This window comes from Rutidosis leptorrhynchoides, chromosome 9, assembly GCF_046630445.1.
Source record: "Rutidosis leptorrhynchoides isolate AG116_Rl617_1_P2 chromosome 9, CSIRO_AGI_Rlap_v1, whole genome shotgun sequence".
NCBI classification, from domain to species: domain Eukaryota; kingdom Viridiplantae; phylum Streptophyta; class Magnoliopsida; order Asterales; family Asteraceae; genus Rutidosis; species Rutidosis leptorrhynchoides.
The window spans coordinates 81,118,025-81,133,783 of record NC_092341.1 but is presented as its reverse complement, the minus strand read 5'-3'; the positions used below and the strand labels follow the sequence as shown (position 1 = coordinate 81,133,783).

The window sequence follows — 15,759 nt, the reverse complement described above, 5'->3', positions numbered from 1 at the left end:
ATATAAGTGTTTTTTTTAAGTTTCCCGATCAAGCCTTAGTTTGTGTTTAAGTTCTTAGTGCACTTTTTTTGTTCTTATTATATGGTCGGCTCTGCCGCCTAAGTAATACATGGTCGGTTATACCGCCTAAAGATATATGGTCGACACTGTCGCCTAAGTACATTGTGCACTAAGGATTTATAAAATTAAAGGCTAACCAACGTCAAAGTGTTGGTGTAGTGAGTCTAGCATAGTCTAGATCCTCTATAGTGGGTGTTGGGCTCGTCGAAACTTCCAACAATTGGTATCAGAGCGGGTCGTTCGGGACCATTGCTAGTGGAGGTACTCATCGGTAAACGTTGAACGTTTACATCGTCTTGTTTTCACCAAGGCTCTAAGGGAGATTCTGTCGGAGCACAGTTAGGAACTGTGAAAGCTCATCGATCAGGGACCAAGCTTATTGGACGTTGGACGTCATGATGGCAGATCTTGCAAGTACGAGCAGTGAAATCAAGAGTCTCAATAACCACAACTATGGTTATTGGCGGACTTGCATAGAATCCTACCTACAAGGACATGATTTATGGGAAATAGTTGCTGACAGTGACACAACGCCTCCACCGAAATAAAATGCCGAAGCCTTGAGAAAATGGAACATCAAGGCTGGGAAGGCTTTATTTATATTGAAGACTACAATCGAGGAGGATCTATTGGAGCACATCCATGACGAGAAAACACCAAAGGCAGCTTGGGAAACTTTTGAAAAATTATTTTCAAAGAAGAATGAAGCACGCCTCCAGCTCTTGGAAAATGAGCTCGCAGGTATCTCATAAGGAAGTCTATCTATTTCTCAGTATTTCACCAAGGTGAAATCTATTTGTCGTGAGATATCTCAACTTGCTCCTGAAGAGAAAGTGAGTGATGCAAGGATGAAGAGAATTATCATCCATGGCTTAAGGTCCGAGTATAATGGATTTATAGCCGCTGTGAGAGGATGGCCTACTCAACCATCATTAATAGAGTTAGAGAATTTATTGGCTAACCAAGAGGCATTAGCCAAGCAGATGAATGAAGTGAGCATAAAAGGCAAAGAAGAAGCACTCTTCACCAATAAGAAGAAAGCTATGTCTCGAAGACAAGAAGTGACGAAAGAAATACATACATATGGAGGCAAAGGTCATCTAAAACCAAAAAGCAATGCTTCAGGGGGAGCTCAACAAGGAAGAAAAGATCATCGCCAACAATATGGAGAGAATGATAAGAGAAAGAATGGTGAATGCTTCAATTGTGGCAAGAAGGGTCATTTTGCTCAAGAATGTAGATTCTCCAGAAGGCGAACTTTCGAAGGAAATGTGAATACCGCAAGAGATGAGAAGAAAGAGGTCACATTCGAAGCAACCATTAATGAAGAAACATGGGATGCAGAAGCTGGACTCTCTGTTGAAGCTGACATAGATGATCAAGCTCTTACAACAACTTTAAAGTCAAAAATAAACTACAAAGATGATTGGATCATCGATTCTGGGTGCTCAAATCATATGACCAACGATGGGACAAAGCTGCAAGAAATGGAGGATTACAAAGGAAAGAGAGTCGTGTTGACAGCCAACAATTCAAGGTTGACTATTTCTCACATTGGAAAGACAATTATTCCAAATGAAGGCAACTCTCAAAAGCTCCAACTCGAGAAGGTGTATCTTGTCCCTGGCCTAAAGAAGAATTTACTATCAGTACCACAATTGACAGCAGAAGGGAATTATGTGCTCTTTGGACCAGAAGATGTGTCCGTATTCAAGAGAGTGAAGGTGGTTGGCAATCCAATTATGCAAGGAAGAAGAATAGAGTCGGTCTATGTACTATCTGCTGAAACAGCATATGTGGATAAGACTCGAAAGAATGAGACAGCTGATCTTTGGCATGAACATCTTGGGCATGTGGGCTACAACAAATTAAAGGAGATGATGGTGAAATACATAGTAAATGGACTTCCTCGAATTGATATCCGAACAGATACAATATGTGCTGGATGTCAATTTGGAAAAGCTCACCAATTGTCATTCAAGGAGTCACAATATCAGTCCAAGACACCACTAGAGCTCATACACTCAGACGTCTTTGGCCCAGTGAAACAAATGTCACTTGGAGGAATGAAGTATATGGTGACATTCATTGATGACTTCTCAAGGTATGTGTGGGTTTACTTCATGAAGGAAAAGTCGAAGACTTTTCAGAAGTTTAAAGAGTTCAAGAAGAAGATAGAAAGTGAGCTCAATAATAAGATTAGGTGCTTACGCACAGATAATGGAGGAGAATATTTATCGACTGAGTTCAATATCTATCTTTAGAAGCACAAGATTAGGAGACAATTAACTTTTCCCAATACTCCACAATAGAATGGAGTCGCAGAACGCAAGAATCGTCACCTTGCCGAAACTTGTAGAAGTATGCTTCATGGTAAGAATGTACCAGGAAGATTTTGGGCCGAATGTATGAGGACAGCTTCATATGTGATTAATAGGCTTCCACAAACAAAGTTGGGACATATCTCACCATATGAAAGATTATGGAAGATCAAGCCGACCGTCAACCATCTCAAGGTATTTGGATGTGTATGCTACGTCTTCGTACCAGATCATCTACGAAGCAAATTTGATAAGAAGACAATTCAGTGCATTTTTGTCGGTTATGATGAATCAAGAAAAGGATGGAGATGTTGTGATCCAAATACTGGAAAGTGTCATACTTCAAGAAATGTGGTATTTGATGAAGCTTCTTCATGGTGGTCACCTCAAAAGATAGAGCTTCCAGAATCTCATGGATTAGAAGAAGTTCCAGAAGAGAAAGAAGAACATAAAGAGCACATATCGGATCTAATTAAAGAAGGAGATGGATCGTACTCTAAGAAAACGAGTCCATGGAAAACTGGGGTACATCAATCTACATCCGAAGAGGTTCGTCCAAGCCAAATGGATGCCGAGGAGCATGTGCAAGAATTACGGAGATCAACAAGATCAAGGCGACCTAATCCGAGGTATGCCAATGCTGCTCATGTGGATGAATCAATACCTATTGAGCCTCCCACTTATGAAGAAGCAGCACAAAGTCAAGAATGGCAGAAAGCGATGGAAGAAGAAATTAATGCACTAAAAGAAAACCAGACATGGAGTTTAGTTCCAAAGCCAAAAGATGTAAAACCAATATCTTGTAAATGGGTTTACAAGGTGAAGACTCAATCAGATGGCTCCATTGAAAGGTATAAAGCTCGACTTGTTGCTAGAGGTTTTTCTCAACAATATGGGCTGGATTATGAAGAAACGTTTAGTCCAGTGGCGAAGATCACAACAATTCGAGCTCTACTATCTTTAGCCGCCAGCAAATCTTGGAAGATGTGGCAGATGGATGTCAAGAACGCTTTCTTACATGGAGAACTTGACAAAGACATTTATATGGAGCAACCAAGAGGCTTTGAGAACAAGTCCCATCCTGACCATGTCTGCAAATTAAAGAAAGCACTATACGGCTTGAAGCAGGCTCCAAGAGCTTGGTACCGGAAGATTGGCGAGTTCTTAGTACAAAGCGATTTTTCAGTTGCTCCTTCAGATTCTAGTTTATTTGTTAAACAAGATCAAGGAAAACTAGCCATAGTGCTAGTATATGTGGATGACTTAATCATCACCGGAGATCACTATGAGGAGATCCAAAGAACAAGAGAGAATCTGTCTATCAGATTTCATTTGAAGGAGCTTGGAGAACTCAAACATTTTCTTGGACTCGAAATAGAGCAGAAAAGAGAAGGATTATTTCTGGGACAACAGAAATAAGCGCGAGATCTTTTACAAAAGTACGGAATGCTTAATTGCAAACCTATCTCAACTCCGATGGATCCGAATACAAAACTACGAGCAGATGAAGGAAAAAGTCTTCAAGATGTTACCATGTATCGAAAGATGGTCGGAAGTCTTATTTATCTCACACTAAGCCGGCCAGACATATCTTATGCAGTTGGAGTGGTTAGTATATACATGAGCAATCCGAAGAAACCTCACCTTGATGTTGTACGACGCATCTTAAGGTATGTTAAAGACACTATTAACTTTGGTATTTTATACAAGAAAACAAAAGAATGTCATGTGACTGGATATTGTGACGCCGATTACGCTGGAGACTATGATACACGACGGTCAACAACTGGATACATGTTTAGTCTTGGATCAGGAGTAATATCATGGTGCAGCAAGAGACAACCAACAGTATCCTTGTCAAGCACTGAAGCAGAATATCGATCGGCATCGTCAGCAACACAAGAAATTACATGGTTGAAACAACTAATGGAAGATCTTCATCAATCAACAGACTATCAAGTGGAGCTTTTCTGCGATAACCTATCAGCTATACGTCTAGCAGAGAATCCAGTATTTCACGCAAGAACAAAACATATAGAAGTACACTATCACTATGTTCGCGAGAAGGTCCTTGAAGGGGAGATCAAGATGGTGCCAACAAAGACGGATGAACAGGTAGCAGATATATTCACCAAGAGCCTAAGTAAACCAAAGTTTACAAAATTCAGAGAAGCACTTGGAATGGTCTGCAAGACATCGTTGGAAGAAAATTTGCATTGAGGGGGAGTGTTAAAATACAATGCAAATTTAAAATAATATGGAATTAGTAAATGTATATGGGTAAAATATCTAGATATTAATATGTATAAGAAAATATCTAGATATTAGAATATGAGAGAAAAATCTAGAAATTGAAATGTAAAAGAAAAATCTAGATATTTGTAGGTTGTAGAAATATCTAGATATTTATATATTCATGGAAATATCTAGGTTCTAGGATGTTCCATGGAGTAGTATAAATATGGGAGGAGATTTCATTTGTGGTGTGTGAAGTTGTAAGAGTGAAATAAGAAGTGAGTTGTGAAGAAGAGAAGAAGAGTGTGAGTTAGCGAAAGTAGAGAAGAGAAAGCTTGTAAGTAATATTGTAATTTAATATAAGTGTTTTTGTTAAGTTTCCCGATCAAGCCTTAGTTTGTGTTTAAGTTCTTAGTGCACTTTTGTTGTTCTTATTATATGGTCGGCTCTGCCGCCTAAGTAATACATGGTCGGTTATACCGCCTAAAGATATATGGTCGACACTGTCGCCTAAGTACATTGTGCACTAAGGATTTATAAAATTAAAGGCTAACCAACGTCAAAGTGTTGGTGTAGTGAATCTAGTATGGTCTAGATCCTCTATAGTGGGTGTGTTGGGCTCGTCGAAGCTTCCAACACTGGTTGCCCCTTTTGACTTGTTATACCGTTAACCTAACAACCGTTGGAAGCCAAAAGCAAACAACACCATAAGCGAATTTCATCGCCATCAACCATATTTTGACAAATAACTCAACCCTCATAAGCGTAATCTCCACTCATATTTTGACAAATAACTCAACGCTCTTTCTCAACACCTTTTCCACTACTTCCCTTCATCTTATAACCTTTGCCACGTCACCGACATTCAATTAAAAACACATCACACCACCCTACAGATACAAATACAACAACAACAAAACTCAATCTTAAAAATGTGAAGTATGTGAGAGATAAAATATAGATAATCTTTCTCTTATTCTACAATAATGAAAATTTTCTCATCTATAAATACACCACCGTACAAATAGTTTTATAGAAATTTTCTCATCTACATAATATTATTTTATTTGTTGTTTGAGCTTTTTAAATACTACGAGTAATAAATTTAAGCTCGTGTAGATGCTAATAACCTCTTTATCTAAACACGTCGGTTGTTGAAATTCCAACTTCCGAGCATTTCTTCTTCACACTATTTTTCCTTATTAATTATAACACCCTTATTCATTCATTCTGCTCATTTAATCCATCTTTTATTCTTTTTACTAACTTTATTTAGAGATATCTACCACTTTTTTTTTTTTTTTTTTTTGAAAGGCAGGGTAATTATATTAGAACTTTAAAACGAGGAGTACAAGAGTTGTCTCGGCCGTATATTGACAAGACCAAGAACAGACTCAAATTACAAGGACATAGGTGCAAAGATTGCACCAACTCGAATTACATAACAACAAGAACCGATTACAAATCTAACAAAGACGAAGGATTGGATAGCCAACTAAACCACTCGATCTTCTTTTCTTTGAGCCTACACGAAATCCATTCAAAAGACTTTGCTTGTATTTCGTTTACAAGTACCGGGATGATCATAGGATTCTTATTAAACACATGCAAATTTCGATTCCTCCAAATATAATAAGCACATACCCACTCCACGGCTTGCCAAATTTTTTTACCGAGAGCGGACATTACATGTGATGAGGATCCTTGTAGCGTATCAACCACACAGGAAGAGGCAAAGTTACCGAGATTCCACCATTTATATACCCGTTTCCACACTTCCAAGGCTTGGTTACACGAAACGAGGGAGTGGTCCACCGATTCGAGGTTGTCGTCGCATACGGGACACCGAACACTATGGAGATCAATGCCTCGTTTATCGAGTTCCACCCTAACCGGCAACCGACCCCTCATAGTTCTCCATACGAATATTTCAACCTTTTTAGGAACAAGAGAGTTCCTTAATGTATTGAACGAATTACCATTACCAAGGATGTGTTTATCTAGGATTGAGGACAACTTTTTGACCGTGAACGCACCATTATTTGCAAGCGACCACTTCCAAGTTACATTTGAGTTAAAAACGAGAGAGATAGAGCGAATTAAATTTTCCACTTCTTGCAATTCACTTGAAGTTCTTCCCGACGGTTCACGCATCCAAACCCAGTTAAAACGAAACCCATTATCCGAAGAAGGACCTGCAACATGGTGAAACTGATACGAGGGAGAAGTAGCAGGAGGTCCACCTGCCCGAATAGATGCAGCAGGGGTCCTGCCGCCTTCAGTTGCTGGATCAGAAGCCGGGAGAGCTGAATGGGAATGGGCCGAGGAGACAGAAGGTAATGGGGCTGCTGCTGCTGCTTCAGAATGATGTAGCTCAGACCTTGGGACTGAGAAAATAGGTATCACACGATCTCTGATGATAGCATCTTTATTTGATTCTAGATTGTAAATTCTTGGAAACAAATTTTTTAAGCAATCCGAGCCGCACCAATTGTCCTTCCAAAAGTAAGTAGAAGTTCCATCTCCAATTGATTTCTTGAAGGAGCTAATAAACGGAATGTGATGATCTTCAATGAAGTTTCCTGCATGAATAACATTGTTCCAAATACCCGAGGCCGAACGATGAGCGCGCCCACCGAGCGACTTCAAGCCACCGTCAATTCCATAAATACTACGAATAATTTTGACCCAAAAGCTATTGGCTTCGGTTTTAAACCTCCACCACCACTTGCCCAAAAGAGCAAGGTTTTTGCTTTTCAAAGACCCGATATTTAACCCCCCCTCCCCATATGGTAAACAAGTAGTGACCCATTTTACCCACGAAATTTTAGAACCCGCGAGATCCCCACCCCAAAAAAATGAACGTCTCAAACACTCAAGAAGGTTAAGCACACATGTCGGAGCTCGAAAAAGCGCGAAGTAGTACAAGGGAAGACTATCTACCACTTTTATTCCTTTCATAAATTATACTCCGTAATACTATATAACTCTTTTTTATTCTGATCACCTTACAAAAAACCTTCTTTTCACCAATTTTTAGTCAAACCTCATACCTAACCTACTTCTAGTCTACACCCTAAACATGATAAAAGCCTATACACTCTTCATTGCTACTTGATAAACACATCAATACCTTCATATCATAAGCCACTCATGATATAATCACAACTCAAAATACCTTTTCTACAATTTGTAACTTTATCTAATACTATTATATTTGTTACATAACTTCATGTTTCTTGTTTCAAAAACTCTTCCAATGGCAAATGGTGTTTCATCAACAACTTTGCCTGATCTATCTTTACAAATAAGTTCCACTAGCGCCGACTCGAATAGCAGCGGTAGCGATTTAACCCATGAAAATGTGCGTAACAATCAACCTAGTTTGAGTTTAGGGCTTGATATGGCTGCAGGTTTTAATCATAACCCTACAAATTATAATCCAATGGTTGTACCTTTACAACTACAAAACAATAACTTTCTTCTTCAACAACAACATCAATATGAAAATTATCAACATTATCATCCTCGTATATTTGGTCATGAGTTTAAGAGGAATTCAAGAATGTGTAACCGTGTTAGACGAATCGTTAGGGCTCCTCGAATGAGATGGACTTCAACTCTACATGCTCACTTTGTTCATGCTGTTCAGCTCCTTGGTGGCCATGAAAGTATGTTTATTTTAATTGATGAGATACATTGTTTGTCAAAATGACTAGTACACAATTTCATGTTTTTCTGTAACATGAAAGTAATGCTTAGTTTGTTAATTATATTTAATTTAACGAATTTAGTCTAGCGGATCGATCGATCTGAGTTAAATAATTGATTGTAATTTGGTGCTACTTTTTACAAAATGTGCAGGAGCAACACCTAAATCAGTACTAGAGTTGATGAATGTGAAAGATCTAACTCTTGCTCATGTCAAGAGTCATCTTCAGGTATCTAATTTTTGTATAAGATCACACACTATTTGATTATATGATATTTAATGGGGATCTTTTACATAAATACATTATACTTTTGTACATTTGGATCACAAATTTATGACCTTTTTAGTGATAAACTAATGACTTTACAAAAGAGAAACATTAATAAAGAAAAAAGAAAGGGAGAACACAAAATGATAATTTATTATTATTATTTTTTTGGAAAAGCAACCAATTTTATTATAAAACGTATATAAACACAAATACATTGTTATAAATGTGAAAGATTGTGAAAGAATTGAAGCAAAAGGAATAAGGTCAAAAAGGCATCTAAAGAATTAAGGTTAATAGTTTTTCTAACGGGTAAACGAATAAAGTTTTTGTTGTTCAGCAAACTGGGGAAATGAACTATTTTTATTCAAATGTAAGTGATCGATCTGAGTATCAATAGTTTTTCTAATACTTATTATTATTATTATTGTGGGATGTATTCATGCAGATGTATAGAACAGTGAAGAGCACTGACAAAGGAACAGGTACTAGATTTAGATGTTTTATTCTATAAGGACCCTCATGCATCATATATTTCACTTAATTGGTTACATTTTTTAAGATTCAAAAATTTCCTTATACACTATTAGTACAAACTACTCCATAGTCCCCATTTAATTTTGTACTGTCTGTTTGTAGCAGAACTTGAAGATATGAGTATGATAAATTCAAGGATTCAAAGGACATTAGTTGATGAAAAAATTGATGATACCAACAACTCTAGCCTGCAGATTTTCAATAATTCTGTTGAGCCAACTACACTACAAACACCTCAGAGGTTAGTGTATGTGTTGTGTGTCTGATTGGTACAACATGTTTCTAATTAATATCTATCTGCAAGTTTTGTTCTTTCCTTTTATCTTGTTTGTTCATCATCATTACATATTTCAACTTATTATAGTGGATATATGATGCCAAATTGACTTACAAAAAGGTATCTAATAAGTGCACACCAGAAACAAACACTTAAGTGCATGTATAATGTTTGTTGGCTAATAAATATTATGTTGAATTTATCAAGCAACCATCTTGTCTTTCTTTGTGGTAAATTGAGATGAGTAAAACAGTTTAATTAAACTGAAAATGTTTTTGGACTTGATTGAAGCTAGACTTTAAAAAATGGACCGCATAAAAAGTTTACTGGTCTAGTTTTGGGATTGTGTGCAATACTAGCTCAGTCGTATTCTTACTTAATACTACGTATATTGGTTTAAGTTAGCTTGAAATAAACTAATTTTTATTTATTTATATACGATATTATCCATTTGAACATATACTCTAATTAAACTTTTAGGCATATCTGATTGTATGAAAACATCTAATTTAATAATACGAGTTTGATAGGGCTCATTGTTAGTTGAAAAAAGATAAAAGTATTTTTTTTCTTGAAAGGTGAGACCTCAAAATGTAATTCATGAAAATTGAACTTAAATCTCCTTTTAAAAGTAATTACATATTACATATATACATTTATATTTGTAATTTGTATTACCTTGAACAACTAAAAAAGATCTTATGTTACCATTTTGATTTGTTTAGATGTTCATTTTGTTGCTTAAATAATAGTACCGTAAAAAGACGACATGCACGTAGTGGATTGTTTTATATAATAAAGTGTCCGATAAGTGTGTAGTTAGTATAAAAGTGAAAAGTTTTATGTTCAGTTTAGATAATTATATTAACTTTATTAAATATATATTAAATTTTGTTAACAACGGTATTTAGGGTTACTATTAAGATACATAAAAGTGTTGTACAATTTAATAACTGTCACCTTAATTAATTAAAATCGACATATAATTGCTATGTAATCACTTTCATGAACGTTAACAAACAGTCATAAAGGTAAAAGCTCTAGTGAGCAGTGGATCTCCAATAGATTAGGGAAGTCGGAGAAGAAATTGCATTGGTTAACTTGGTTGTCAAACCCGGGAAGCTATCTTAGTTATCCGTGATATGTAAATATTGTATGTGTTGCTTTCTTTGCAACACTCTCGTGTTTCTTTTTTGCTCTTAGGCTCTATTTTAGCCTAGAACTGGTGTTGTATTTCTTTGAGTTTTTAATTTAATTTAATTTTGCTGGCCTTTCAAAAAAAGAAAATAAGAACGATGATGGTATATATGTTTGAATTGTGAAAGTATGATCTCGAGGAGAACTAAAAGTCAAGGTAAATGGCACAAATTTTTGTGTAACTAGTAGTGTCATAGGGTGACATTTTAAGAACATTACTTTATGCTTTAAAAGATAGAATTAGTGTAGTTAATCGAATTTAGGGTATATACGTTAATTAATACGGAGTACCTCTTATGAATGTAACGTACATTTATTTAAATATCGAGCTAGCTACACCATTTAATGCAAAAGACATTGGCTGGCTTTTGTTGACCTAGTTGTTTCGGGACGGCAATTTATAGCTATAAATTATCTAAGGTCGACCACATATGATTAAAGGCTTCTCTATTTTATTTCTATTTAATAAAACTTTAATGTAAAATCATACTTCATTTTATTTGTAAAAAAAAAGTTTTACCTTTCTCCTTCATTTTTCTTATTTTATTCTATGATGACATATCTCAAAAGTCTTGGAAAAGGTAAAAAGAAAAAACAAAGTTATCCATTCTTTATATATTTTTTGTATCTTAATTATTGTACTGATAAATAGACCCAATCCAGAGTTTTACCACAATTGGTGCTTCTTGTCGGACATCATTGGTGAATGGATTAATTCTAAAAAACCATTAACATGTGATAATGTGATTTTTTGTATCGTAATAGTTATGGTAGAATATATTCCTCGAGTCTAGATGTACTCCTAGAATTCTAATATAGACTAAAATTTGATGTTAAATTCATTAAATTTTAGATTTGCTCATTGGTATTAGTAGTATTAGCTATAATCCCAGTGTTTATTTGAATAATACTTAATAGTAATAATCGCAGATTTAAGATAAAACGAAGTAGTATATAATTAGTAACCGAAAATCATATGTTGCTTCGATAGAAACGCAATGATGTGAACAAGAAAGGGAAAATAGAAGGAATCGAAAATTTTAACAATTTTACTAACGTCAGTTTGACCTAACAAAAATAATAGTGAAAACTGTTTTTAACCGTTTTTATATCTATACTATCTATACATATGCAATGCCAGTGGCGGAACTTGACTCCGACTCGAGAGGGGGCGAAACTAATTGAAAGGAGTAAGAAACTAATCGAAAGGGGGTAAACACTAAAAAAAACCCTTATTTTTTTGTAAATTTTTTTTTTTAGTGTAAATTTTTTTTTTCCGAAATCGAGGGGGGGCGGATACCCCCTTTTGTCCCTTAAATGTTCCGCCCCTGCAATGCAATATGCAATTTTGTTATTTTGCTCGATCAAGACTATATTCTAAATTTCTAATGGTATTGGAGTATAAGTGATATATTTCATCCTATATATTTTACTTTCTTTCGTGCATTTTATATTTACTAAATTCTCATCTTTAAATAGAGCGCCATGGTCATTGTCAATGGAAACATACCATTCAAGCTTTCCCAGCCAAGAACTCATGATGCCAAATTCTTCTACACTTGGGGCAATGGATAAGGTATGAACGTACATATACATATACATATACATATACATATACATATACATATACATATATATATTTATATATATATATATATATATATATATATATATATATATATATATATATATATATATATATATATATAGGTGTTAAATATTCGATTTTAAATCGATTAATCTGAATATCGAAAAGAATGAAAATTGAAAAAAAAAACAAAATGAGTTTGATACAAACCGTGTTTAAAGCTAAAAGTCAATTCAAAATAAATTTTTATAATTAATTTGGTAAGCTTATGATTTTATAAATTTTTGGTTTCAACTAAAATCGAACCGAAAGTGAAATTCGGTTTTCATTTCTGTTCGATTACGAGAGTGAAATTTGAATTCAGTTTCAGTATAGTTTCGGTTTTTCTCCCAAAATTTTTAAAAACGAAGAAACAAACCGAATATGAACTGAAGAATCTGTAAACTCGACCGGTAAACAGCCATATATGTATATGTATATGTATTTATAATTACACGATTACCACTTCCAATTTACGAAAATAACAAATTATTGTTTTCTGATAGGTTGATGAACATGACATCGCATCACAACAATTGTCGAAAAATGATATGAAGTTGGGAGGATATTTGTCTTCACAATCAGATTCAGATTCAGATAGGAAGTTGAATCTTGAGTTCACCCTTGGAAGGCCAAGTTAGCAAATTGTCGTTAGCTCAACCTATAATTTAACTAATAATAACATAATTATTCTAGAAGATTTAGTGTTGAATGTTCCTTTCAATTTATTGGCCATTTTGTGTAAAACCTTTAAAATTTTGTATCATTAGTGTATGGTTAGAAGGTAAAACCAGAAACATTTTAATAGGCAAACAAATACTCCGTAGCATCTTATTCTTAATTACATTCTGAAACTAACAGATAATTTCTGATTTATGTAAACATCGTTGAAACATAAGACATAAAACATATATTGTCATACTAACAACGTCAAATAGCCCGATAAAATAAAAGTGACGATGATAATTTCGAGCCAAAAAATAGTAGGAATGGCAATGGGTGGAAAAAAATCCGCGACCTGTGAGTATCAATTCCTATGATGAGCGGGTAAATTTACAAAAATTTACCCGTAGGTACGACGGGTATGGTAAATTTTTTTTGTTGTTGTTGTTGTACTCTTGATTAGATAACCAGTGATGACGTAGGGTTTACCCAATTAGGGCTTACACAATTAACTTGGGTCACAAGTCAATTAACCCTAATTCCTATCTATAAATATGAGGCTAAAACCTACATCAAGTTCACACTCCTTCTTTGCATACTGCTCTTGTTATCTCCATCTACACTAGGGTTTTTACCTACGGATCTTGTAAGGTATTCTCCCTCTTGGACTATCGACCGGCGGGCATTCGTTGACCACCCTCCCGAGATCATCATCTCGAGTACGGGTTATCACGGTAGCCGAACCGGAGATTAATGATGTTGACGCCTAAAAAAACGCCTCTCATATTGTTGATTGTGATATGTTTTTCCTCAGAAGATATATGCTTGAACAAATGGTGCCATCTGTGGCACACAAAGATAATGTCTCATGTTCCTACCATCACACGTTCGGTTTGAGAAGGTTTGTTCTTTCTTATTGAACTTTGATTCGTTATATGTGGTTTAAATGCATGATATTTTTCGCGTAAATGTTCATGCGCGCTTGTGCAACTATTCGCACGCGCGCTCTTTGCGCGCTTTCGCACAGTTGTACGCAGTTTTACGCGCACACTTCATGCGGTTTGTGCATGGTTGTTTCTACGCGCACTTTGAATGTTGTTTGCGTAAGGTTGTTTCCTCGGGTTTACGCACAGTTGTTTGCCCAGTTTCCCGTGAAATTGTTTTCCGCAACATAATGAGAATTTCGATACGATACTTGGCCAAAATATCATACCGAATTCGGGGGATTTGATGACGTAGAGTTTACCCAATTAGGGCCTACACTATTGACTTGGGCCACAAGTCAATTAACCCTAATTCTCATCTATAAATATGGGGCTAAAACCTACATCAAGTTCACACTCCTTTGCATACAGCTTTTGCTCTTGTTATCTCCATCAACACTAGGGATTTTACCTACAAATCTTGTAGGGTTTTCTCACTCTTGTCGTCGATAGATTCCGACTATCGACCGGCGGGCAATTCGTTGACCACCCATCTCGAATCATCATCTCGGGTACGGATTATCACGGTAATCAAATCGGAGGTTAACGCGTTGACGCCTAAACAAACCCCCCCTCCCCCTCATATTGTATCATTAGTGTACGGTTAGAACATAAAACCGGAAATAGTTACTAGACAAACAAGTACTCCGTAACATCTTATTCTTAATTACGTTGTGAAACCATTATCTGATTTATGCAAACATCGACGAAACATAAGACATAAAACATAAATATTCATACTAACAACGGCAAATAGCCAGATAAAATAAAAGTGACGATGATAATTTCGAGCTCATAAAATAGTAGGGATGGCAATGGGCAGACAAAAACTCGCGTCCTGTGGGTATCCGTACCCACGATGAGCGGGTAAATTCAAAAAATTTACTCGTAAGTACAAGACAGGTAAAATATTGTTGTTGTTGTTGTTATTGTTGTTGTTGCTGCTGCTGCTTTGGATTAGATAATCAGCAACCAATCTAATCAAATAATAAGTCTTCAAAAAAATAATAATGAATTTAATTTGCATATTTTTTTATTTAAATGTGGGTCCATAATTCACGGGTTACTCGTGAGTCATGGGCATACTTGGAATCGCATCCGAGTGTTGCGTGTATCCGCGTAGTACTGGTACGAGCGGAATAGGGTACCCGTTGATGGGTAAAGAGGCCCTGACGGGTATAAAGCGGATCACTGATATTAGGGATCCGTGCCCGTTACTCGTGGGTGCCATCTCTAAAAATGACTATAAACTCAAAACCGATGCAAATTAGGCGAATGTTAACCTTGAAGTTTGAATTGTTGTTGAGTCAGGTTGATATTGGTGGGTTAGTTTATTAGGTTTTGGCTAGCGTTTATAAGCTGTGAAAGGTGCGCCTCTAATTAGTTGACCATGATAATATGTGATGCTTGTTTTTGCTAATCGATTATTTGTTCATATGTATGATGTAGCGTGACCTCTTTGATTGAGTTCACCACACAAATTAAATATTCCGTATTAATTTGTTGTTTATGTGAAACAGTTCATCACAAAATTAAATAATAATCTGGTGTTGATGTGCTCTGTTAAATCGATATAAGCAAACAAGAAAAGTGCAATCAAATAATTAATTGATATTCTGTGTGCTATACTGCTATGTTTCAATTGTGTAATACGAAGGTGTAGGTTGGTACTGTAAAATATTGTGGCATTCACAATAAGAAAAGACAACACGAAAAGGGTTCATACGACAACTTTACGTTTCTGTAGTGGCTATTAGGTTTTTAATCTATTACGAGTACTACTATTAACTACTCCGTATTAAGTTTTTAATCTATTACATCATATAAAGCACAAGGATTAGTCCTATGTGTCATTCAACTAATCACTTCTTAATTAGGA

General features: G+C 35.7%; 1 protein-coding gene across 1 annotated transcript; it reads left to right on the top strand.

The window, feature by feature from the left end:
• Window positions 1-7,848: 7,848 nt before the first annotated feature.
• On the top strand, window positions 7,849-13,651 carry LOC139868206 (probable transcription factor KAN4). Its single transcript, XM_071856536.1, is given in 7 exon segments — window positions 7,849-8,287; window positions 8,481-8,557; window positions 9,045-9,081; window positions 9,239-9,374; window positions 12,087-12,183; window positions 12,741-12,947; window positions 13,361-13,651. Coding segments are annotated over 7 exon segments (1,284 nt in total).
• The last annotated feature ends 2,108 nt before the right edge of the window (window positions 13,652-15,759 follow it).